This window comes from Silurus meridionalis, chromosome 20 (assembly GCF_014805685.1).
Source record: "Silurus meridionalis isolate SWU-2019-XX chromosome 20, ASM1480568v1, whole genome shotgun sequence".
In the NCBI taxonomy this organism is placed as follows: domain Eukaryota; kingdom Metazoa; phylum Chordata; class Actinopteri; order Siluriformes; family Siluridae; genus Silurus; species Silurus meridionalis.
In genome coordinates, this window is record NC_060903.1 from 7702599 (window position 1) to 7729732 (window position 27134).

The window sequence follows — 27134 nt, forward strand, 5'->3', positions numbered from 1 at the left end:
CTGTGTGGAAGTGCAAGTTTAGCAATACTTATTATATAATAATTAAAAAATAAATGTATTTATTTAGGGCTTTGTTTAGGCCATTTGCTAACAACGTATTTGTGTGTGTTTTTGATGTGATCGGTCTTAAATTTCATTGTTAATAGTCTTGAAAAAGTCTTAAATTTGACTTAGAGAGGATTTTTGCAGGTTTCACCGAGTTGTTCAGTAAGATCTGGGGATTGATTTGCAGCAGCCCACCCCTTTAAAGTGACAAATGGACAAGCTATGGTAGAAAGTAAATCCTGAATATTATGTTCAACAAGCCCCTAGAGGTTTTATAGGCAGATGCCCAAACATTTGGCCTTTAAATGTATCTGCTGTAAGAGCTACAGGTCCCTGCAATTCAGAGTTACAGCTTTATTTCTAGTGTCATGCATGTTTTTTTAAGATTATATGCAAAAGACGTGTCTCTTCTGATAGCCAGAGCGATCAGGATACTGCCATATTTGGATGACAGGCCTCGCTCTATTCTTAATAGGAAACGTAATCTAAGTCAAGTTCAGTTTATTTCTATAGCACTTTTCACAACAGACATTGTCTCAAATCAGCTTTAAAGAATTTAACAGTTAAGGTGAATAGTGTGTATTTATCCCTGATGAGCAGCCGTGGCGACTGTGGCAAGGAAAAACTCCGTTAGATGTAATGAGGAAGAAACATTGAGAGGAACCGAACTCAAAAGTGGAACCCATCATCATTTGGGTGACATCAAGAGTGTGGTTATAGTCTTTAAGCAATACAGAACGCTGGAGTGTGAGAACTAACATGAGCACTGGAGTGTAAGATTATAAGTAATGTCCTTTCTACAGTCTTATGCAGCCAGTTGAAGTTATGGAACCAGGGGCTACTGAACAACTCATAAAATAGCTCAACATTTGCAATCATCACAAATCCAACAACAGCTTCTCCATGCCAGAGCCTTTAAACACTCAAAGAGGTCCAGTGTCAAACTCCACATGAAGTGGGATCCAAATTGCACAGGTACGTCTCTAGATGGTTCGGGATGTTTGCGGGGTCGGCATCTAGCATATCAAGTCTTTTGCATATATCTTGAAAAACATGCATGACACTAGAGATAAAGCTGTAACTCTGAAATAAAGGGATCTGTAGCTCTTACAGCAGATACATTTCAAAGCCAAATATTTGGACATCTGTCCATTAAACCTCTATGAGCTTGTTGAACATAATTGGTGGTAATTTGAAAGAGGCAGATGTAAAGGACAGGGTGGTATGGAGACCGATTTGCTGTGGCGACCCACTAATGGGAGCTGCTGAAAGAAGAAGAAAAAGAAATAGAAGAAAATCTGGTTCTTCCCCAAACTGTTAGCACAAAGTTGGAGGTACACAATTATATAAATTGTTTTTGGATGTGGTGGCATTACATTTTCCTTTAACGTCAACTAGCATACCCAAACCTGTTCTAGCATGACAATGCCCCTGTACACAAAGATATGCTTTACAGGGCTTGGAGGGGAAGATCTTGAGTGGCCTATTATTGAGCTCTGACTTCATTCTTACTGAACACCTTTGTAATGAATTGGAACAATGGCTGCACCCCAGGCCTCCTGACCCCACCTACATCAGTACCTGACTTTACTAACACCCTTGTGGAGGAATGAGCGCAAATCTTCACAAGCACAATTCAAAATCTAATAGAACATCTTCCCAAATGTGTGGAGGTTGTTATAACAGCAATAGAAGCACATAAGAATGGTCAGGTGTCCACAAACCTTTGGTGTATATCTCACCATTTGTCATTTCATGAGTTTGCTGAGAGCTTCCATAAGTAAGTGAGATCTGTTTTAAATGCGACAGCCTTTACCTCAGGAGTTTAGTTGTTGGTTTCAGAGAAGCCTTACAGTTTAGCTATAGTTTAACATGCTAAAAAAAAAAACCATAAAATGTAGTGATAATATCATTACGCTTTAGTTGCTATTATTATACAACATTGATTTATTTTTTCTTCTATTGGCTGCTCCCTTTAGGGGGCGCCACAGCGGATCACTCGTCTCCATATCACTGTCCCCTACATCTGCCTCTTTCATTCCTATTCCTACATTCCTTAACTTCCTCCTGGACTTTCCCTCATTCCTCCTGCCTCGAGGTTCCATCCTCAGCATTCTTCTACCAATATACCCCATGTCCCTCCTTTGCACATGTCCAAATCACCTCAATCTAGCCTCTCTAACCTTGTCTCCAAAACGTCCTACCTGCACGGTCCTTCTAATAAACGAATTTCTTATTCTGTTCATCCTCATCACCTTTATTTAAAATCGCAGCATCTTCAACTCTGCCTCCTGTCTTTATTTTTTACAATGCCGCTGTCTCGAAACCATACAACATAGCAGGTCTTACCGCCGTCTTATAAACTTTCCCTTTTACTCTTGCAGATACCCTTCTATCACAAATTATTAACATTATTCAATCATTCTTAGACAAAATTGGCTGTGAAATGTGCTGAACAATCACTAGTTGTTGTTTATTGTATATAGAATATTTATTTGTATATAGAATAGTATTTTAAGTTACTGAATCTTACTTCATGTACTGTAACCTGCGTCCGTGTGCATGTGTGTGTGTGTGTGTCAAAGTAAAAATATATCAAGCCATCCACAGTTATTACATTACAGGATTGATTTATGTAAAGACCTTCAAGTAAAGCAAGACAACATATTTAAAGGTCAATAGGACCAAAATGTGGCCATCGAGTCCTTCATCATGTTGTCCTTTTTACAATGTCCTTGGTACAGCCCTTGATGGATTATGCTAGGAATCCATACGTGCGGATCAGCATCACGGCTATGAGAGGATGTTCTAGTTTGCCTGGTAACACTGAAGCGCTCTTTATTGGATAGAGCCTGGCATAACTGGCTACAATAACGCTGTGCTCGGCAGAATCATAATCCCTCAATCATAAGCCGCTTTTTTTAAACTCCATGTATTTTTGCATTTACCATTTCACTGATTCCCAATGAATGACTCCTGTTTCCAGCCTTTTAGACATGACTCATTATCCCTCATCGACTGGGTCAGGTAAGGACTAGGTTTAGGTTATGAAATACAGCTTTGGAGCCCAAAATTTGTCCTTGTGTCCTATCAAGGTCTCTTACTGTATGTTGTATTCACAAAAATGATATAAAATTGGAATATAAAGTGTTTTAATTAACAGGGGGGGAAAAAAAGAAGCCGGGGGATGGGTCCAAAACAATAGCGGTAGCATTTACATCCTGGACTTCCAAGACAACCCGCCCTCCTATCCGGCTTGAAGGACCAAATGTTAGTAAGATTTCCTATCCAGCTCGAAGGACCAATTGTAAAAGAGTTCCACTATCTGGTGTGCGCTGATCAGGAGATCGTACTCGCCCCGGCTTGTCAGTAAAAACACGGTACAGGATTCAGAACACTCAAACATTACTAGGTTTAGAATTGATCGTGTGTGATTCTTGCTGTCAATCGCTAGCTGCTGTTCGGTAGGGTTGCATGATGTCGAATGCCTGCTGTTCGGTAGGTATGGCGATGCTGGCAAAATCAAACTTGTCCTGTTGACATCACAAGCTTTTTCGAAGGTCCAAAGCCCAGTCCAGGTTGCCCAGTTACCATGGCAACACTGGCGCAATCCTAATTGACTTTCTGTTCCCTGGAGAAGTGCACTGCACAGAATAAGAAGTAATGGTTTCCAGACATCACGTAGTGTACTATATGTCCAGGAAGCTTTTACCATTAAACACTTAATATTTACATGATAATCCAGCATTGATTCAAGTGTTAGCATCAGTTGAATACAAAGGAACAACACAAAGTGTAAAACGGTGTATTAGCAGTGACACGAAGAAGGATGAACACTGTATTACTAGGTTTTCCCTTCAGCATGTCATTGTTCACAAAAAGATATAAAGATTGCTAGAATGCAAAAAATAATATAAGACGAGTTTTGAGACTAGTCACATACACTATATAGACATTAGTTTGTTGGAACCTGACCCTAAGATTTGTATGTGCAAAATGTGAAAATCCCATACCACATTTAGTCTCCATTTGCTGTTATAATAACCTCCACTCTTCTGGGAAGATTTTCCACAAGATTTTGGAGTGTGGTTGTAAAAATTTGAACTCAAATATGCTAATGCAAATATGCTAATTCAGCTACAATTGTGTTAGCAAAGTCAGATGTGAGGTGAGGAGGCATGGGAATTAAGTCAGTGTTCCAGTTCATCCAAATATTTTTTAAAAAGGTAGAGCTGTTCAACAGACCACTTAAGATCTTCCTCTCCAAACCATTTAAAGCATATCTTCATGGAGCTGGCTTTGTGCACAGGGGCATTGGCAAGCTGGAATAGGTGTGGGGCCTCCTAGTTCAAGTGAAGGGAAAATTTCATGCTACCACATCCAAAGACATTTAATACAATTATGTGCCACATATTTGCTGGAAAAAGTCAAGTGTTCCAATACGTTTGTCCACATAGTATTGTACTTGAATACAATTCCAAATCATTTTGGAGTTTACATCCAGGAACTGTCTGGACAAGGGGTCTTATTTATTAAATGGGGTATCAAATAATTTATTTATGAATCCTTTGCAGGAACATTTACACAGGAATTGTGGAAGAAAAAATGATATTTGTAAGAGGTTGGTTCGGTTTGGTCTATGAAACCATTAACATTTGTTGATTGACTCAAAGAGCAGTAAACAAGGCCCATTTCATTAGACAAATATGAACATATAGTTAAAAAAAAAAAGGTTCTTGTTTGGTGTCTAAATTAAACAGTACAGCAAATAGAATGTTGGCTAGCCAACATATGACAGACAGCACCAAACACAATCCTGCAGTATTGCGCATATCATCTTGAATGTTTAGTTTAATGTGAAACTTTGGATATGCAAACATACATGAAAAAACCTGTACTAATTAAATACAATAAATCCACTGACATCCCCTTTGTGACTCTTTTGCTATGGTATATGAAAGCAAAATAAATTTTCTTGGTGATTTCAACAGTCTAAATAGGCTGCTTACAATAGAGTAAACCTCTACGTGATCATATATGTAAGCAAAACAAATAAATCCTTCGTTTGTTTTTTTTTATATGTTCTATTTTATTGCTTCTGTAAACATTTTCAAACAGCTTTATACAGATTTCAGTGTCTTCTGAGAGAATTCTGGTTATCTAATTACTTCAGACATCGAAAAAGACCACCAGTTCTTACAATAACTGATTGCAGGAGCCTGGTACTAAATCCGCTATTCGGAGCACAGTTTTTAGAACAGAGTATTTTAAATTGAACTAAACTATTCAGGTTAGTATTTCTCAGCAGTGCACTGGGGTTATCTGTTTGATTACGTGGTGGAATTTGAAGGTCTGCATTGCATAACCCTCAAGCAAAATACAAAAATACGAAAAAAAAAATTCATAATAAAAAGAGAAATAAAATGTACTAAAACCAACATTCACATAATCTGACATTCACATGCATAAATGCGCATGCAAGTCATAAGGCAAATCGTATTTTCCCATATTATTCATTGCAGTGACTGACCTTTTCTGTTAAACAAATAAAAAATACACATAATTCAAATCATGTAGTGAAACCTACAGTACATGGGTCCATCTCACTCCGTCATTCTTTTATTTAAGACACCATTGATGCACTTCTATTTATGTTTAAAAGTAGCTTAATGACAGAGACTCTTGAATTAAAGTCCTGCAGCAACAACAGCCTTGACTCTGGCAACCATATAGCACAGGAACACTGATCCAGGATTAGACTGTTGTTGAGTCACGTGATTGGTGAATTTTCTGCGTCCAAGATGATAAACGGATCCAGGAACAGCACTTCGACGGTGTGACTTGGGAACGCAGACCTTTGACGTTCACTTCGAGATTCCCAGCGATGATTTTGTGTACTCGTACACTACGTAGCTGATGCTGACAGCTGGAATGACCTTCATGAAGTTGGGCAGGATGCCCCGATAGAGCCCGAAAAAACCTTCTTTTTCCAAAATGTTTCGTATCAGCGAGCGCATCGAAGGCTGCTCTGAGTTCTCGAACGATGCTGAAACCGCATGATTAATACATTGTTATAGAACATTTAATTAAATCGGACTGGATTTACTAAAGCACTTTTTAAAAATTTGGTTGATCCCCTGAGTAGTCTAACCATTAAGCCATCAAAGACTTTTGTAGCCAATGCCCCCCAAGTACCAGCTCAATGAATGCCTCCTAAAATGCCAGCTAGCTCTGTATTCACTTCAGTTCTCCCTGAACAGCACGGTGACACGTCTGTGTTCATCAAGCATTAAAGAGTGGCTCTCTGAGCTCTTTTTTAGGGCTTTTAAATGGACACAGTGCCTACCTTGTGCCTGCATACGGGTGCGTACAAGGGCCAGAGGGTAGCTGGCCAGCTGGCCACATGTGCTAGAGACAGTACCACATCCAAGCAGGACCAGAACACCGGGGTTGGCTGTGTGTTCGGCGTGGTGCGTAAGCCAGGCGTTCTTTAGGCTCTAGAGGTGGTTGAAGGCCAGAACAGAATGCTTTAAACATAAATATACTTTGCATAAAATATACTCTATGTAAAAACAATCAAACAAACTAACTGACCAAAACCACATGATGTATCATTTTGGAATTTTTTATATCACATAATAAGAGTGAAGTAACAGAATTATATTGGACAGCAGTATGCAGTTTCTGATGCTACGGATCCACTCTGCCGATATGATTAAATGTTTCTATTTCTGTATTATAATTGATTGTTAGGAATTCAAAAGGGGAAAGAAGAGCACAGCATCTCATGTACACTTTATGTAGTTCTGTGTATAGGTCTGCTACTGTCTAAGTTCTGTGTTGTCCTGAGTAACTCTGTGTTGTCTCCTAGAGGAATGTTGTTTCGTTTCACTTTGTATTTTACCAACTGTATATGTATAAAATCATTGACTTGAGAAAAAATTAAGAACCTTGTTCAATGGCCCAACAGTGCAGCTTGGCGGTGTTGTTCCTTGAACCTTGATTGTCTAATCTAATCTGCCCTGAGATTAACTGAGATTAAATAGTATGGGTGAAGCAAATGAACAAGGTTTGTCACATTGCTTTGCTCTGACTACAAAAAAGATCATACTCGATGCCCAACAGTGGCATCTAATAGTAAATCATTAAATAATACACCAATTCATAACATTCTGCCCACCTGCCTAATATTGTGTTGGTCCCCCTTTTTCTGCCAAAACAGTTCTGACCCATCGAACATTAACAGCATTAACTTCTTCAGCTATTTGAGCTACAGGAGCTCGTCTGTTGGATTGGACCACACGTGCCAGCCTTCGCTCCTCACGTGCATCAAGCAGCCTTGAGTTCACAACTTTTGATAGATACTGACCACTGCAGACCAGACACAACCTCCAAGAGCTGCAGTTGTGGAGATGCTCTGACATAGTCGTCTAGCCAATACAATTTGGCCCTTGTCAAACAAATCCTTACGCTTGCCCATTTTTCCTGCTTCTAACACGTCAACTTTGAGAACAAAATATTCACTTGCTGCCTAATATACCCCACCCACTACCAGGTGCTATGATCAAGGGATAATCAGTGTTATTCACTTCACCAATCATAATATTATGACTGATTGGTGTAAGTTTGTGGTGGCTTAGTGGTCAAGGTCAGAAGGTTGTGAGTTTAAAGAACAATTTTGCCAATTTTGGGCACTTGAGCAAGGCCCATAACCTTCAACTGTATAAACGAGGTAAGTGTACGTTTTCTGGATAAGAACGTCATAAATGTGTAAATGGTATACGCTGAAATTGCATCATATAATACTGTGACAAATTCAGTGGTACAATCAAAAATGTTTCTTTAAGAACCCATAATTATCAAAACATTTAAAAGTCTGAGGTTTGCACCCGTATTAAATATGTAAATAAATAAATATTTGGCTGTCCAGAGCCTGTCTAAAACATTTTTCCAAACCAAAAGCAGGAGAATATGGTTTTGTAAGTTTCCCTAAATATTATTTAGTATATAATATTAAAGATAAATCAATACAGTATTTTAGGCATCATGAAATACATTTAACTCATACTATTTTCATGTAATTGAATGAAGTAGCACTGTCTGATGGGACATGATAACTAATGGATGCAATAGGATGCGTATAGATATGCAACATTATCCGTGACATTACTGGGCAACTCAAGAACTACGATGTTCAATTTGGACTGTAATTAATATCAGCAATCTACTACAATGGTTTAGGACTGCAGTTTGCATGACCAGTTCTTTATTTAAGCACCATTTACTGAACAGTACACCTCAACAATGATAAAACTATAGTGAATGTATGTTCTGTGTCACCCAGATAAGGATGAGTTCCCTTTTAAATCTGGTTTCTCTCAAGGTTTCTTCCTCAGGGATTTTTTCTTGACACAGGCTTGGTCATTAGGGATTAAAATTGTAAGAAACAAACATACTAAATGTATACAATCCAACTTCACTTTGCATTGGGACATTGTCTATTGTTAAAATAAAACTGAACTAAACATTACACTTGCACACCAGCAGAGGTCTCCCTCTACTAAAAAAAATGAAGAAACGCAATTCCTTCCACACTCGCAACCACATGCACACTTTCTGGTCTCTTAGTAAAATCATAGTGAATAAGATTTGAGCCATATTTTTTTTTTTCTGACTGCTTTTCTGTGTCCTTGAGTATTATTGTCCTCCTTGCATAATATGAACCATTTGTATTAAACACAAGGTTTTTTGCACTTTGTGTTTTTGAAATTGTTAATAAATCTCACGCACATGAATCATCACGTCCTGTCAATTACCACATGGAGTTCATAAAACTATTCTGCAAAGTTATAAAAAAAAAAACAGTGCAGAGATAAATCATTTAAGAGATTTAAATCACGCCAGGAGTTTATAGGTTATCAATTATAGGTTATAAATAAGCGATATAAGGTTTTGTCAACATAAAATTGAAAATGTTACAGGCAAAATTAGAGAACATCTTGCAGTGATCTGTAACATCCAATGCATCTATTTGAAATGACAAAGAACACGAGTACAGGGCATAATCTCTTGAAATCGATTCATCGATTAATAATCTAATGTCTGAGATAAATAAAATAAATTCCACTCTATACTATGTTAATAAACTGTAATATGAAAAACAGTGTGTGAATGGAACTCTATGTACCTCATAAATGGCGAGATCGATGCCAGCGTAAGGGATAATACCCAACATGTTGGGGACGTAACCTTTATAGAAAGCCTTAATGCCCTCTCTTTTTAGAATTGACTTGGCACAGTCGACCATCCCAGAATACTGTCCAGTGCTCCTTAAGGTCAGTCTAGTCTTTACTACCTAAAGAAAAAGAGAATAATATATATATATATATATTTTTTTTTAGATATGAATTTGTGGTTACTGTTAAGAAATTGTAAAAACACTAATGAATATGCTCTGAAAAAAAAGTGTGAAAACAAGTTGATTCAATTCTGGAGTCGAGCATCAGTTCTCGGGAAACAATTAGCTGAGAAAGTGCAGAAGATAAATGACCATTTAAAATCCTTACCTCCATAGGGTAAATAGAAGTTTGTGCTGTTGCACCAGCTAAGGACCCAGCTATGAATCTCTGCGCTGTCTCTATTTTATCACCCTCAGATGACAGATACTTCTTATACTGAAAGCAGAAATGTATTGTCAATGAGCATGGATGGGTACACAGAAATTAAAAGTGAAGTGTCATAAAAGTTCAATTGCACAGTGTATAAAGATATACCACAACCTTGATTCATCGTCTTTCACACTGAACATAAACCATGTCGACATGCAATATGGAAATGATTTTCATATTGAATTATGGTTACTGTTATACTCATGTGCCATAATAACTTTAATAGACTGTAATCCATAACTTTAAAACTTTCAAATTCTTCTTCTGAATTCATGATGGACAAGATTCAGGTTTGCTTGAAAGGAATAAAACGTGTTTTAATTATTTCTTATTTAATGAGTTTGTTTATTTAACATATGACACATAATACAGTTGTACTTCCTTTTGTTTCTGGACAAAGTGGTTCCTTCTTGACCGGAATTCTCCTTTTCTCATTTCCCTGCTTATTTACATCTACTTGTGTTTAAGACTCGATTTGAGCAGCCTACTAAACTCCCCATTAAGACACTTATATTCTGTGATTCTCATCTAGTTAAGGTTGCCAAGTATAGCACTCTAAATGTACGAAATGCTGTTAATCTTACTCTCAGAGGAGGTTATTTTAAAATCATGATTTTTAATGCAATTGCTGAAAACAATATGCGGCCTATTGTTAAAATAGAGCACGCAGCGGCTTGGATGCTGTGGATGCAGTTCTTGTGACTTATTTGAACCTCTTGTGTATCGCAGGGAAGGGTGGTGAGCTGTGTGGTTTTGTGTCAACCGAGAGGGAAATGGATTTGATCAATGTTTCGAATCTGAACACTTGCTACAAGCACTTACAGAGCCCTGCCCTGACTGCAGTACAATACTATTGGTGATGCAGGAAGTCAGTTTCCAAGTTAAGAAAATAGTGCATCATTACTCTTGCATTCACTGACCTAAATAAATCAAGTTGTTAGCAAATATCCAGCTGTCACACTACTGTGCATATCTGATGAATAAATGCAATTGTTTGGGACCATTTATATGGAACGAAAGCATTTCCGCATATCCGATGTTGCGAAACACAGGAGATTCCATCACTTAACACGAGTAGAAGGTTTAGCTATGTCACCCACAAGGCTCAAGTGAATGTGAGCTAGACAAACTGTTCTAACAGCAGGTGTTTAGCCAGACAAATGTCCTTGCATGCGGATGCACCAGTACTACAGCCAATCACCAAGTATCGTTAAACTCCTTCTCAGTCTGTTCAGTGGCATGAAACTGAACTTACATGCAATCCTTCTTGACAGAGCACAGAGGCATCTCAGTAAATGATAAAGTCATGAAATTGAAGGGACACTCACCACCCATATGTAGACTTTCTTTGACTAACTAGCATGCTACTGTCGGTAACCTTATTACTTAAACTGTGTATGTTGCATATGACTCACTGAAAGAACTCAAATTCTTACAAGTCTCAGTGTCAGCATAGCACTAACCTCCTCGAAATAAAATCTATGTTCCTTTCAGGTCCCCCTAATTGCGTTACACTTGCAAGTCATATAGCATCATGGTGGTATTTTACAAGTGAACGTGAAGGCAAGCAAGCTCTAGAAGCGTTGACAAATGAACACCTGTCTTAAGAGTTGCATACCTATTAGGCCAATTCAATCTCTTGAAGCAGTCCAGTGCCAAGGAGATTGGCGATTTACAAGCCAATTCACAGCTTACTCTCTAAATTGGTTCAGAGACAAGGAACAGACAAATGTTTCGGGTTAAAGTGCATCTAGAGCTATTTGAATTTTCAATTCAACCGCTGCAGCATATTAGACACGAGCCAATATAATGAGTGTGTTGTTTTTCTTCCAGAATGGACCGTTTTCCTGTCTGTTGTTAGTGTTACTGATGGGGCCTCCATGCTTATTACTCATCAGACAAGACCTACCATCAGAGATAACTGGTCCGTGTGGTACAACAGAAAACACACTTTTAAAAAGAGGCTCAGTGGCCCTAGCGTACTCACATGTTCGCGAGACATTAAGTCTCCCCAAATGTATACATGGCAGCACTGTCCACACAATGGTGAAAACACTCGGAGCACATAAAGTAGTCAACATTTTTCCTAGAGGTGCACAATATCCCTGATGTTCTTGAGGCAGGAAACAATCAATCTATATCTACCTATATTACAGATACCTAATATTCATTAATTTTTCTTTCGGTTTCTCCCATTAGGGGTCACCACAGCGGACCATCCGCATGTTTGATTTGCCAGATGTTTTTACGCTGGATGCCCTTCCTCACACAACCCTCCCCATTTATCCGGGCTTGGGACCGACACTAAGAGTGGCTGGGGTTGGTTTCCTGACCGGGGATCGAACCCGGGCCGCAGCAATGAAAGCATCCTAACCACTAAACCACCAGGGAACAGATAGCTAATATACAATCTAGAATTCACTATATGAACAAAAGTATTGGGACACCTGACTGTCCAGCCATATGTGATTCTTCCCCAAACTATTATCGCAAAGCTGAAGGCACACAATTGTATAGGTTGTCTTTGAATGCAGTAGCATGAAATTGTCTCTTCATTTGAACTAGGAGACAAAATTGTTCCAGCATGACGAGCTCCCTGTGTACAAAGCAAACTCCATGACGATATGCTTTGCATGGGTTGGAGTGGAAGATCTCAGGCTATAGAGCTCTGACCTCAACAGTACTAAAAACCTTTGGGATGAATTGGAATGCTGACTACAAACCAGACCTCCTCATCTCACCTACATCAATGCCTGCCTTTACTAACACACTTGTGACTGAATGAGCACCAATCTCTACAAGCACACTCCAAAGTCTAGTGTAACATCTAACCCAGAAGTAAAGGGAATTATAAGAGCAAATGTGGAATTCAATGCTCAAAAAGCACATACCATATTTTTGACCAGGTGTCCACAAACTTTTGGCAAAGTATATCCAAGACAGCTATGTGTCAACTCAGCAAGTTTGGTTTTGCAAATATATATATATTATATATATCAGCACTTTTAATCCATACAATACATCACAGGCAAAAACCATTTATAAGAACCACAATTATACAACAGCTTCGTTTTACAAATTACCAACCACTAGGCAATTATAAAATCCACTTCGTTTCTTTTTTCCATTCCCAGATAATTAATCTCATGCACAGCTTTGTAATTAGCTGATGAGTTTAATTGAGGAGTGTAGAGCTTGGAAAATACAGGGTCAAAGACTTCATGACAGCCCACCTGTTCATAGGCCATAAATTTGATAGCGGTCTCGGGGGCGATTTTTAACACATTGAGCCCATTCCCCCTCCAAAGAGATGTCACTCCTCCTTCATTAAGCATCCGTTTGAACCCGGCCACCAGGTTGATTTGGTTCGACCTGGATGCATGAACCTAAAACAAGACAAGTCTGTGAAACACCAAAAGACAATTCATAGCAATACATCAGTATCTACTGTATACTTCCTGAATGAGTTACTACAGTGTTTATTTTCTGGCCTACTCTGTACATAAGGGGGAAAAAAGGTAATATTAATATTTACAGCCTTGCTCATTTTCTGTTTAGAAAGCTGTAAATACTGTAAAGAAATAGTGTCTCACACACTAATAATCTTACATTCACATATGAGAGAAATGAACTGTGCATACCTGCATAAAAACCTTCACTCTATCCAAAGGTGCGGTGCCTGTTCGTGAAACTGCCCCTGCTGTGGCTCCGGCAACGAGCTGTTTCCACCAACCACCAGAGACCTTCTCCTCGTTGGTGAACTCATCGGGAATGACAAGATTATCGCCAATGTCCAGCTGCTAACTTGGAGAGGCAGAGAAAATAATGCTAATAATATAATAATTGCCATTTGGGTTGTTTTTTAGGAAAGAATTGCATAAGCTTTTGGAATAAGATTCCAATAAGATTCATTGTATGTTAATACAGCAAGTCGTGTTTTTGCCTAATAATCAAATAAGGTCTAAAACAATTTTTGTAACCAAACCCTGCACTTTCATATAAAATGATGCAAAGCTTAAAATCCTAAGGAAATAAAACTAGATTCAAATGACATATAGGATAAAAGAGTCATACAATCATGCAAAAATAAAAGCAAGAATTATCCCAAGTTGATGCAATTGATGCAATCTATATTCTTAAACATATAAAACATCTACATTATAATATGACATTTGAATAGCACTTAATCTTATGCCCCTATTTGAAAATGTGTGCTACGTATATATTAAATGATGGTGCCAAGTGACTTAATAGTTCTGATAACCTTTTAATTTTTTTTAAAAGAATGCCTTATTAAAGATAAACCCCAAACCATAAAACCCAAGCAACTGACACCATCTGGGGACATGGTCTATGTAAAATCTATGAATTTTGCTGAGTGGACTATTTATGCTGCTGAAACATCAGCTTTAAAATGCATGTTGAATTAAAAAGAAATTATGCCTTCTTTTGGTCCTGTTAAAACAGTTTTAGGGTATTTTAATACTACAACAGCCCAGAATGTGAATTTCTGAATTAGTACTGTAACAATATCTGACCGAGGAGTGTTTCCAGTATCTAATAATTTCTTCCAGGTTAGTGGTAGACTTGAACATGAAGTGCTCCCTCCACTCGTTCCAGTCCACAGTCATGGTGCCGTTAATGTCAATGCTGCAAAACATATACAAATCATATAAGGATCATATTCTCAAGTATTTACATCACAAAATAAGAAGAAAGTCAGGAACACAAGACATTCATGAAGACTGTAATGTGCAATATGAATAGTCAGCTACTTAATCCAAATATATATATATATATATATATATATATATATATATATATAAAGTAACAAATCACTTTTATATATATATATATATATATATATATATATATATATATATATATTTGGATTAAGTAGCTGACTATTCATATTAAACTACATTCGTTGCATTGTACTTGTACATGTGTAATGACAATAAAGTTGAATCTAATCTAATCTAATCTAATCTAATCTAATCTAATATAATATAATATATAATATATATATATAAAGTAACAAATCACTTTTATATATATATATATATATATATATATATATATATATATATATATATATAGATTAGATTAGATTAGATTCAACTTTATTGTCATTACACATGTACAAGTACAATGCAACGAAATGCAGTTTGGGTCTAACCAGAGTGCAATAACAGCAAGTGCAGGATATATAGATTTAACATGAATTTACAGTTAAATAAAATAAAGACTATATATATATATATATATATATATATATATATATATATATATATATATATATATATATATATATTTGTTACTTTGGGCAAAAGTATTGTGACATCTGACTTTTCCAGCATATGTGGTTCTTCCTCAAACTGTTACCACAAGGTTGGAGGCACACAGTTGTATAGGATGAAGCAAAGTGCTTAATTTTATACATTTCTAAAGTAATTAAAACTTCTTATGGGAGTATTATTACGTTTCTAAAGTAAGTGAAACGTGATAATGTACAGCTTAAAACTGTGACACTGTTTTAAGCCCGAAATACTGTGGTTAAGTAGACTTGTTTAGGATATAACGCAGTAACCAAAAGTAGTGTGGTGTTGTCTGATGTATTATGACACTGCACATTTAAAACCGTTTGTGTGTAATATTGTGGGGGTTTATTCATTTTGCACTAGGAGTGTTGCTGCGGTGAATAAATAGACAAACGGATATCTTAAAGTTAACTACATAACGCATAGTTGTAACTTAGTATTTTGGAAATGGAAGAGCTGATCATTAAGTACATCTCAAAAAGGATATTCGACGGAATAAAGAAGGTTGGTGATAAGCCGTATAAGTGGGCTGTTTCGTAGTTGGAAAGTTATCCCAAAATGCCTCGGAACAAACAAGGTAAAATTGAAAACAAACTTCAGGGATAGTTCAGGGATAAAATAACTAGGAGGAGACTAGATGAGCTACAGGCTGAAAATAAGCAGCTTTATTCTAGAGTCAGTAACTGAGGCATTTATACAAAAATGACCAAGTCAGTGAAACAATATAAAAAGAAGAAAAGGTCAGAATGCAGAAAGAGATCGCATTCCTGAAAACTAACAAGTGTGCACAAATCATCCGTTGAAACTTTGCTTAATGATTTGAAGGAAGCAAGGCTGCATTTCAGTTTCTGATAAAGAATGGTACGACTGAGGAAATCCCAGTAAAAGGTTGGTAGATGTTGCATTGTATAACCGAGTTCCAGGAATAATAGATTTGCAGAAAGACAGTGAGGGATGGGAGAGACTTTTAGTCATTCAATAGTGAATGCTCTGACTATACAGTTCAATTTCCCATGCCACCAATTTACACTGCTACGACTGTGAGAGCTAATGAAGGAGGGGAGGAACCAATGGTCTCTACTCTGGTCAGAGGGTTAAGACCCAATGAACTAGAAACCGTGATTAAGAATATTGGGAAATTTGATCCTGTAAAACAGGATTCCCTTAGAACCTGAAACAATATGCCGAGATTTACAAATGTACGGATGGTGACACATCCATTTTGTTAACCCCTGCCTGATAACCCTCTTGTCCTTGTTTACCCGACACCTTATCTGGAGCCTTAACTCAAAAAGTCAAGGACAGACCTGCTATTCGGCAGTTCTGATATTACTCAGAATGATGTAAGTTTCAAATCTGCCTTGATTAACAAATGTGATCCTCTCACCCACCCTGCTATTACAATGCATATGACACATTTATCTGAATACAATGACATTATTACTAAGCTGATACAGTTTTACAGTTGTAATTCTAGTTCAAAAACTAGGTCTCATCCTGTATCGGCACTAGGTGTTCAGAATCCAGATTTGCGAATCCCACAGACAATGCGAACAATCGAAGTTGTACGATAAGCAAAGTATATTTTGTTTCTTCTGCCACAAAATTGGCCAGGTAGACCACAAATGCTGATAACCCAGCCATTATGGATGCACAAGCCAGTGCACTCTTAGTGCCGGTCCCAAGCCCGGGTAAATGGGGAGGGTTGCGTTAGGAAGGGCATCCAGCGTAAAACATGTGCCAAATCAAATATGCGGATCACAAATGAGAATGTCATACCGGATCGGTCGAGGCCCGGGTTAACAACGACCGCCACAGGTATCGTTAGCCGACAGGGTACCGGTGGAAATTGGGCTACTGTTGGCCGAAGGAGGAGAAGGAGAGGAGGAAGACGTCTACAGAGACAGCAGGGAAAGGAGAAGTGTAGGAGAGTAGAGGTTAGGGTTGGTACTTTAAATGTTGGTACTATGACGGGTAAAGGGAGAGAGGTAGCTGACATGATGGAGAGGAGAAAGGTAGATATGTTGTGTGTTCAGGAGACCAAGTGGAAAGGGAGTAAGGCCAGGAACATTGAAGGTGGGTTTAAACTGTTCTATCATGGTGTGGATGGAAAGAGAAATGCTGTAGGGGTGATTCTGAAGGAAGAGTACAGTAAGAGTGTAGTGGAGGTGAAGAGTTTCTGATAGGGTGATGATCGTGAAGGTGGAAGTTGAAGGGATGATGATAAATGTCATCAGTGCCTATGCTCCACAAGTTGGCTGTGAGATGGAGGAGAAGGAAAGATTCTGAAGTGAATTAGATGAAGTGGTAGATGGTGTACCTAGGAAAGAACGATTGGTGATTGGGGCAGACTTTAATGGGCATGTAGGTGAAGGAACAGAGGTGATGAGGAGGTGATGGGTAGGTATGGTTTTAAGGAGAGGAATGTGGAAGGGCAGATGATGGTAGATTTTGCTAAAAGGATGGAAATGGCAGTGGTGAACACGTATTTTAAGAAGAAGGAGGATCATAGGGTGGCGTATAAGAGTGGAGGAAGGTGCACACAGGTGGACTATGTGCTATGCAGGAGATGCAACCTGAAGGAGATTGGAGACTGTAAGGTGTTGGCAGGGGACAGTGTAGCTAGACAGCATCGGATGGTGGTCTGTAGGATGGTTTTGGAGGTGAAGAAGAAGAGGTAGGAAAGTGAGGACTGAAAGAAGAATAGGATGGTGGAAACTTAAGGAGGAAGAGTGTAGTGTGAGGTTCAGTGAAGAGGTCAAACAGGGGCTCGGTGGTGGTGAAGAGGTGCTGGATGATTGGGCAACTACTGCAGGAGTGATGAGGGAGGCAGCTAGAAAAGTACTTGGTGTGACATCTGGAAATAGAAAGCAAGACAAGGAAACATGGTGGTGGAATGAGGAAGTGAGGAGAGCATAAGGAGAAAGAGGTTGGCAAAACAGAAGTGGGATAGACAGAGTAATGAGAAAAGTAGGCAGGAGTACAAGGAGATGCGGCAGCAGGTAAAAAGGGTTGTGATGAAAGCCAAGGAAAAGGCATATGAGGAGCTGTATGAGAGGTTGGACACTAAGGAAGGAGAAAAGGATTTATACCGATTGGCCAGGCAGAGGGACCAAGCTGGGAAGGAGGTGCTGCAAGTTAGAGCAATAAAGGATGGAGAGGAAATGTGTTGACTAGTGAGGAGAGTGTGTTGAGAAGGTGGAGGGAGTATTTTGAGCAGCTGATGAATGAGGAAAATCAGAGAGAGAGAAGGTTGGATGATGTGGGGTTGGTGAAGCAGGATGTAGATAGGATTAGTAAGGAGGAAGTAAGAGCAGATGACATACCGGTAGAAGCGTGGAGATGTTTAGGAGAGATGGCAGTGGAGTTTTTAACCAGATTGTTTAACAGGATTTTGGAAGGTGAGAAGATGCCTGAGGAATGGAGAAGAGTGTGCTGGTACCGATCTTTAAGCATAAGGAGATGTGCAGACCTGCAGTAACTACAGGGGAATTAAGTTGATCAGTCACATTATGAAGTTATGGGAAAGAGTAGTGGAAGCCAGGCTGAGAGAAGAGGTAACCATCTGTGAGCAACAGTATGGTTCCATGCCGAGGAAGAGCACCACAGACACATTATTTGCTTTGAGAATGTTGATGGAGAAGTATAAAGAAGGACAGAAGGAATTGCATTGTGTATTTGTGGATTTAGAAAGCGTACGACAGAGTGCCAAGAGAGGAGTTGTGGTATTGTATGAGGAAGTCAGGTGTGTCCGAGAGGTATGTGAGGGTGGTGCAGGACATGTATGAGGACAGTGTGACGGCAGTGAAGTGTGCAGTAGGTACAACAGACTGGTTCAGGGTGAAGGTTGGACTGCATCAAGGATCGGCCCTGAGCCCTTTCCTGTTTGCAGTGGTGATGGACAGGTTGACGGACGAGGTCAGACAGGAGTCTCCCTGGACTATGATGTTTGCAGATGATATTGTGATTTGTGGTGAGAGTAGGGAGCAGGTTGAGAAGAGCCTGGAGAGGTGGAGATATGCGCTGGAGAGAAGGGGAATGAAAGTCAGCAGGAGTAAGACAGAGTACGTGTGTGAATGAGAGGGAGGGCAGTGGAGTGATACGGTTGCAGGGAAAAGAGGTGGAGAAGGTGGAGGAGTTCAGGTACCTGGGGTCAACAGTCCAAAGTAATGGAGAGTGTGTTAGGGAAGTAAAGAAAAGAGTGCAGGCAGGGTGGAGTGGGTGGAGAAGAGTAACAGGAGTGATTTGTAATAGTAGGTTTTCTGCAAGAATGAAAGGGAAAGTTTATAGGACTGTGGTGAGACCTGCGATGTTGTATGGATTAGAGACAGTGGCATTGAGTAAAAGACAGGAAGTGGAGCTGGAGGTAGCAGAGCTGAAGATGTTGAGGTTTTCGTTGGGAGTGACAAGGATGGACAAGATTAGAAATGAGTTTAATAGAGGGACAGTGCATGTAGGATGTTTTGGTGACAAGGTGAGGGAGGCGAGATTGAGATGGTTTGGACATGTGCAGAGGAGGGACATGAATTATATTGGTAGAAGAATGCTGATGGATGGAGCCACCAGGTAGGAGGAAAAGAGGAAGGCCAAGGAGGAGGTTCATGGATGTGGTGAGGGAAGACATGCAGGTAGTTGGTGTGAAAGAGGCAGATGTAGAGGACAGGGTGGTATGGAGACGGATGATCCGCTGTGGCGACCCCTAATGGGAGCAGCCGAAAGAAGAAGAAGAAGACCACAAATGCTGATCTTTAGGAAAGGGACGTCCACCACCCTATTTCCTTTGGCGCAGAAATACTCATTCTGATAACCCAGATCAGGTAACGGCACATTTAAAAGAAACTATAAGTGAACTCACAGCAGTATTAAATTTGGCTTTTGGGGTCTGTAGAAAAATAGTTAGCTGTCTCCTTAGAGTAAACTCTGTTTGCTAATTTTGCCTTGGTTAACGACTTACTGCATTTTATGCATTGCGGTCACGACAAGTTTTCTGTGATGTCCATGTAGTATTTAGTTTGAAGCACCTTTGAAATTAAGCTTATACTGTTACAGTTCCTGCAGTTGTTCTTTAAGAAACACGTGCTATATGTTACACATGTAACCAACATTTATGTAGACTAATATGAATTTAGCTGGTGTTGAACTTAAGTGCATTCAGGCTAATGTCTAAATTTGCTACTGTTGTGTATTCATTTAAAGTATTGCAAGCATTGTAATGCTGTAGTTGAATAGAAAAGCCTTTATTCGTCACATATACATTACAGCACAGTGAAATGTTGTTCTTCGCATATCCCAGCTTGCTTGGAAGCTGGGGTCAGCCATGATACGGCGCCCCTGGAGCACAGAGGGTTAAGGGCCTTGCTCAAGGGCGAAAAGAGTGGCAGCTTGGCGATACCGGGGCTTGAACCCCCGACCTTCTGATCAGTAATTCAGCGCCTTAACAACTGGAGCTACCACTCTGTTAATGTACTGTAATACATATACACCAAAGTAGTTAAAAATTGTTATATAAGACTGGATTTGGGTAGACTTGTAGCATTTAGGCCTATCGGCAGAGCTGTAAATAATAACCATAATCAGTAATCTTATGTTGGAGATTTAAACTACAATTTGATATTGATTTAGCTAAAGTTTTGTCCCATTAGACAAAGTGACTGCTGACAAGCTAAGATAAAAGGAAAGGTCTTGCATGTCGATAGAAACCGCTGAGCTAATGAAACAATTGTTTACTCATTAGATTATAAAATGTGTATGTGTTAATTTAGTTGAACTTCCAATCTCCCAAGGTGGAATTTTATGGGTTATTTCTACCATAAGTAACACCGACAATACCACAGTAAGAAATAGAGTTAACTGATGAATTTTAACGTGCAACATGTTTAGAGGTGCTACATTTTAAACATAAGTGATGCCTTTGTAATGGGCTCACATCCCATTCAATGTTTATTTATTGTTGATATGCCCATTGTTTTCAGAGGAAACTTGATGAGATCTTTTGTGTGTAAAAAAGGGAGGGGGGATTCTTTCTGTTTCCCTTGAGTTTTTCAGAATCCCTTAACCTAGATGGCTGAATGCATGGTAACATTTGCCCTTTCCAATGATAAAGGATGCAAGGAAACACAGAGCAACAACTAGCACTTTGTGCTGTTTCAGTCAAGATGAGACTATATCAACAACATCCATGTTCCAGTCCCAGTAAACCTAACAGTGTGGTCACCAGACATGGAAGAAACAGACATGGAGAAAGTGTGATAGAGATGTACAAGGATCTCTTGACAACAGACAATATCATTCAATTCAGAAGAGCAGCTATGTTGTGGATCTCCCAAAAATGTCCCAGAATTAGATTTTAGAGTTACCAAACCAGACAATGTGCAAATGTCATTGATGCAGAAAAGAAAGCTTGTTGCAAGGTCTAAAAGAAGAAAAATATTTTGTCCAAACAAATGTATGAAGGAGTTAGCTATTGCATATTCAGGTTTAATTTGGGATGTAACTTTATATTATTACTTTATAATAATTATATTATTTTATTATGTTAAGACCCCAGATTGCTGATAATTCAATGATCCCTATAAGACGTCTCCACTGGTTGTGATGGTTCTTGAAGTTCTCTATTCCTAACCCAGTTAAGATTTAACATATAGCCAAATTTTTAAGAGAAATATGTGTAATACGCTTGCTCAATTGGACGAAACGATAAAGCGGTGCCTAAAGTTATGACCCATTGACGGATACGATTTTACATATAGCAACATTTTAAGAGAAACCTCCATGCTCAGCAAGCCTAATGGGATAAAGCAATAACTGGTGTGCATGAACATTTACATTTTAATTTAGCAGACGCCCTTATCCAGAGTGACGTACAAAAGTGCTTTGAGTCTCTAGCAATAAATAAATCTACACTGGTACGCCAGATTACACACTTAATATAAACTCAACTTCATATAAATGAAGTTATAAACTCGAGCGAAATAGTTACAAAGGAGTTGTGTAGTTTGATGTAGAATTTAAGTTGGATCAATCCTAATCATAGTCTTAAATTAATTAGTCTGGGAGAGGTAGGAATGGGCAAAACCATTAATTTTCATTTTAATTTTGCCCTTATCATTTTTTCTTACACCTGCTATAGATCTCTTACCTCAATCCTACCAAACAAGTGAGTTTTTGCCATCTTCAACACATCAATGTGGCATAAAGTGTGCCTTCTACACCATTTTGAACAGAGTAAACAATAACGTATTGCGATTAAACCACTAAACCATTTCCTAAACCATTTCCGGGGGGCGCCATTTTTTATGTATGGACCTGTCAAAACAAAATGATGAACAGGCACTTTTTAAATTGAGCTAAAACAGAATACGATATTTATTCAATCTAAAAATAGATGATTAGGTGAAATTACCCGAACTCTTAAGTCAAACAATGAGGCGACAACTTTTCACTCAGAACATTAAACGTTTACCTGCAGTAACGTATCCAGATGTGTATTATTATCTGGTTGAGACTGAGTGTGTCTAAAGGGTTATCATGGTCTGCATGTCTACAATTACTTTCCTTAAAGTCTGGAAAAGTCGGAAGCATTTCATCCTACAATGTTTATGGTGATTCGTTTGTGTTTGATGAGGGCTGGAGCATCACACGCTGTTAAAAATGTCGTCTGTTTGGTGCGATGCTAAGGTAACCGTGTGCACGTTGCACTTCTGTATATCAATGCTAATAATACGTCATATTGCTAACTGAATTGTAGGGAGTGAAATGTAGGGTTATAATTAATGAGAAGAGTGATTTGGAATCTCAGGAAAGAACAGTCTGTGTGTGAGTTGTAAGAATGTGTAACGAAGAATTCAGAGAAATTGGGAGAACTCGCCATTGGTTGTTGCACAGCTTGAAGTTCCACTCATTATACTAGGGGGCGCTCTTTATACTAGTCACATGAAGCCTTGTTGCTGGTAAACTGCATTGCTGATTGCTCTGTTCTTCTAACTTAGGTTGGATTGTTTTTTTAAACTGAACTGTTGTTATACACCCAAGTTTACTGTAGGCTCCTAAATGTGTTAGTCGAGTCAAATGCTATGTGTGATGATATAACGAGGAGTGTGTGTGTTAGCCTGCTTGTAAACTCTGAAACTTATTCATTTAAGACTGTCATGCATTATCAATGATCTGCAATCTAATGGTCCTGTATGTCCCAGGCATGTGTTTTATCTGGGTTTTATATTCTGTATGTGAATCGGTAGCCAGGAGCTGCATCATTTGAGAGTTGCACTTTTTCCTGCTGTCTTTCTTTTATACCAAAATATGTATAATGTTGGTCACTTGAGTTTATAGTTTCACTGCATTCATGTGATTTAATGAGAATTAAAGCTTAGAAAATGTACAAATCGGCAGCGGTCTTGCTGCTGACTGTAATCCATCATCAATGATCTGCAATCTAATCAACCTATGGTCCTGTTTGTCCCAGTGTCTGTCTAGTACAATAAAACAAGTCTTTGCGTGACCATCCACTCGACTCGCAGTGTCAATTAACCAACCATCACCGACACAGTCACACATGTAGAGAAAAAGAGCGAGAGAGAGAGAGAGAGAGAGAGAGAGAGAGAGAGAGAGAGAGAGAGATGAGATGCACTGTTTAATCTGCTGTGGCTAATGTATGAGTCTCAGCTTCCGAATAAACCAAGTTTTGGGATCTTCTGAGCTCGTTGTCGGAGTCCGAACTGCAATGGTGATAAACTGAACAGCAGAAACAAAGCCAAGAACACAGAAGGTCAAAAACAGTGAAGTTAGCGTGTAACGCCACGGGCGTTGCAAAATTAATTGTGTTTTATTGCATACATAATTATTTGATACGTTTTGGAATGTTTGTGTTTAGATTGGGTGAAGTGTGCAGCTTTGTTGTTGTGATCCTTATTGTGTTGGTGTGTGAGAGAAGGTTTAAATGCTGTGATATCCGAGCCCTGTGTATGGTCACGAATAAACAAGAAGGTGCCTGCAATACAATGCTGGCGAACGTGTCTTTTTCTAATCAAATTTATAATAAACTCTAATCAATCATGTGTTGTTGGTTTTAAATAAAAGTAGATATCACCGAGTTGCTAGTCACCATCCAGCCTTTTCTCTTCACTGCTGTAATTCAAGCGTCATTTTGTGTTGTTTTTTTTTTGGAAATCTTAACAACTGGTCTAAGAGAGCACACAACCACCAAACAACATGGTCTCAGTTTGAAGTGGTCTATATAACATACACAAACACACTTAATACGCAACATACTATGAATGGGGCAGCCTGTTTATTATATGAAGGAAATACTATATATTGTGCAGAAAATAAAAAGTCACTAAAATGTAATATAGTGAATATGTATCACAATACTGAAGAGCTTGAATATCAGACCTCTGTAGGATTTTCAGCGCTGCTTCTGTGGATATGTCCATTCCCAGTTCAGCCAGAGACTGTTTGATCTCACAGGCATCCAGACGTCCTAATAAGAGATAAAGAGAATTACACCAGGTCCAAACCCTTCAGTAATGCACTCTAATTAAGAGCTGAAGGACCTAATGCAATAAAACACAGTAAAGCAATGAGCTTAATCTAACTATGATTTCAACTAACTGTCATAGTGCTTGTAAACACATGCTGATTGCATTCTGAGATCATTTGTACTTTACTCTGTACTCGAAAAAGTTTCTACGCATTTCATTTCCAATTTTCTGGGTCAGTTTTAATTGAATAGACGGCTAAGAGCAACCAATATAATTTGATCTACTCCAGTGAAACCATGGTGCTGCGTTAACACTTATAATCAGGTAGTGTTTATGAGTTTAATTACTGTAAGCGTGAGGAATGACAACGCTATTACCATCATTATTCTTGTCCAAACTCCTGAACGTGAGCCACAGTTTCTTCTCGTGCTCTTTCAGGTATCTGGCGAACTCGGTGAAGTCGAGCGCACCATCACTGTTCTTGTCACCGGTAGACACTATTTTCTGTCAAGACATGCAGATACAGTAGATAAATCCACGCACTGACTGATGGACAGTTGTCAAGAATGAAAAATGGATTCATAATTGGATTTGTCACTGAAAAAATTAAAAAAAGCCATGATTTGATAAAAGTGGTTTTTAAAGACCTTATTGTTGTTAGACCCTTAACTGAAATACACAAGCAGAACGCAGACTTTTTCCAACAGACAAAATCCAGGCTCCAATAGCCCTACTAAAAGGGATTTCTTTGGAGAAGCATACACAAGGCTGAGGATAATGCCAAAGAAGATGGGCCTTATGTAACCGTACAAACCATATGATTCTTGTTCGGACATGTTGGACAGGAAAATGTGAAAAACATATTTTCTAGTCTGATCAGACCAAATTTATTTTTTTTTTTACAAAATGCTAGGTTTGGTGTAAACATAACATTCATATTCACATTCACAGAATATGCATTTACAGATTCAGGCGTAGTAGTGGTAGTATCATATCTAATTTATGTTACCCTTGGTTGAATTTTTTCGGAGTAATCCTTTATTATTATTATTATTATTTTCTTTTTACATAAGAACCGACCTTTGGTAATAAGTCAGGAGGTTAGAGTTGTGTTTGCGCCATATATTGTCCTTTTTAAAGATTATTTTCAATAATATTTTGCTGGATGTTCATGATTTTGATAGCTCGTTGGTCTTCATGATGTTGCTCATGTAAGTACTCTAACAAACTTCCAGGAAAAGGAGTATATGATTATTAACCTTAAGAATGTAAAGCGTGCACTTATTTGTGAATATGTTACCAAAGTTTCCGGTGCCCAAATGGTATAAAATTATGGAAGTAAATCCCAGCCATATATGTATAATTAATAATCAATAGATAGAGAGATCAGAGAACAGGCTTTAAAAGTTAAAAGGCTTTGCTCAACAGTCCAACCGTGGAAGCTTGGCAGTGCTGGGGATTATTTATTTATTTATTATCGAATTGCACCTTATATTGATCGAAGCCTTGACTGACAGTTTTTGTGTCAAACTGGTGGGCGGGACTATCTGGCCACGCCCACCAGCATCCGCAACCGCATACTACATACTATGCCAAAATGATTTCTATAATATTTTGCTCATTTAATAAAGATCGGTTTGACTGGAATTTATTAAAACCAAAGTGTATGGACGATGCTTTAGGAACGATGCTATATTCAGAGATTTCGCAATAAAAATGAGAATATGATCATCTCATGTGGAATCATGGTGCCTTCACGAATACCTGCGTCAACAGTGCTGTATTCTTCTTGTCCAATAATACAGGACATATTGGCATGTTAGGAAGATGCACATGCTTGAGATGGTTGGCCTTTGCGATGCACGCGCGTCTTCGTAATTGCGATTTCAAATGTGGAGAAACAGGAACATCCAGAGAGCTCGTGAACGCAGCATCACACCATACTATCAGCAGGTTGGAGGATCACACCGCCTCAGACGGCCATGCATACTCTAGTGTGCGTATTTTATATATACACTACCTGAGCTTCTCCAGTACGCAGGGCTATCCCCATCGCTATGAGACCTGCCCGAAGCTCCGCCACGTCCACCTTCCCATCTTTGTTGGTGTCTAGTTTTTCAAACAACTTCTCGTAGTTTTTGCTGCTGGCCGCATCACAGCACCGGCAGTCCTTCATGCCAAATCCGCGCAGAAGCGCGAGCATCCCTGCTGCGCAAAGCCTGGTTCGGTTTAAACACGTTATGGACATGCACTTACAAATGTATAAGGAACAACACGTATATTTTAATATGTCACGAATATAAAACGAGCTATAAAACGCACAAGCTTTTGGTCTATAGACGTGCGTACAAAGGTGGAGTGGGACCACTATGGATGGGGCGGGGCAACGTGTTAACCACGCCCATCTTGTGTGTGTTAACACGAGTGGGCCACGTTACAGCGTTAAAGGGCACTTCGACAGAATTTCATTGGGAAAATAACATACTCTTATTTCGACCATTTCCATCTAAACAAAATCATTCTATGGCTTGTGTGCTTGTCTTCATCACCACGCGATTAAAACCATTAAATCAAACTGGGTGGACTAGCAAGAACCAGCATGGAAGTGTCATAACCCTTCA

The 27134-nt window shown here is 38.8% G+C and overlaps 1 protein-coding gene across 2 annotated transcripts; it reads right to left on the reverse strand.

Annotated features, from left to right (window-relative positions):
* Positions 1-4830: 4830 nt before the first annotated feature.
* LOC124402956 (calcium-binding mitochondrial carrier protein SCaMC-1-like) lies at positions 4831-27134 on the reverse strand. Of its 2 annotated transcripts, none has more exons than XM_046876438.1 (10): positions 26278-26521; positions 24891-25017; positions 24425-24512; positions 14252-14363; positions 13355-13513; positions 12947-13099; positions 9612-9719; positions 9233-9400; positions 6392-6542; positions 4831-6091 (listed from the first exon to the last, which is right to left on the reverse strand). In XM_046876438.1, the coding sequence occupies exons 1-10, from the start codon at positions 26329-26331 to the stop codon at positions 5910-5912; spliced, it is 1302 nt and encodes a 433-aa protein (XP_046732394.1). In that variant the 5' UTR covers positions 26332-26521; the 3' UTR covers positions 4831-5909. The 2 variants fall into 2 exon arrangements, with proteins under 2 accessions (XP_046732394.1, XP_046732393.1); XM_046876437.1 differs by lacking the exon at positions 26278-26521 and adding an exon at positions 26534-27134 and having other exon boundaries at positions 4834-6091.

Bases quoted from the DNA above. Each gene is read 5' to 3' on its own strand.
- LOC124402956 (XM_046876437.1), bottom strand. From the start codon at position 26,761: ATGTCCATAACGTGTTTAAACCGAACCAGGCTTTGCGCAGCAGGGATG. The intron at 6,543-9,232 runs GTACATAGAGTT...AACCACCTCTAG, and splicing joins TCGATCTCGCCATTTATGAG to AGCCTAAAGAACGCCTGGCT. The intron at 6,092-6,391 runs GTAGGCACTGTG...ATGCGGTTTCAG, and splicing joins CACCCGTATGCAGGCACAAG to CATCGTTCGAGAACTCAGAG.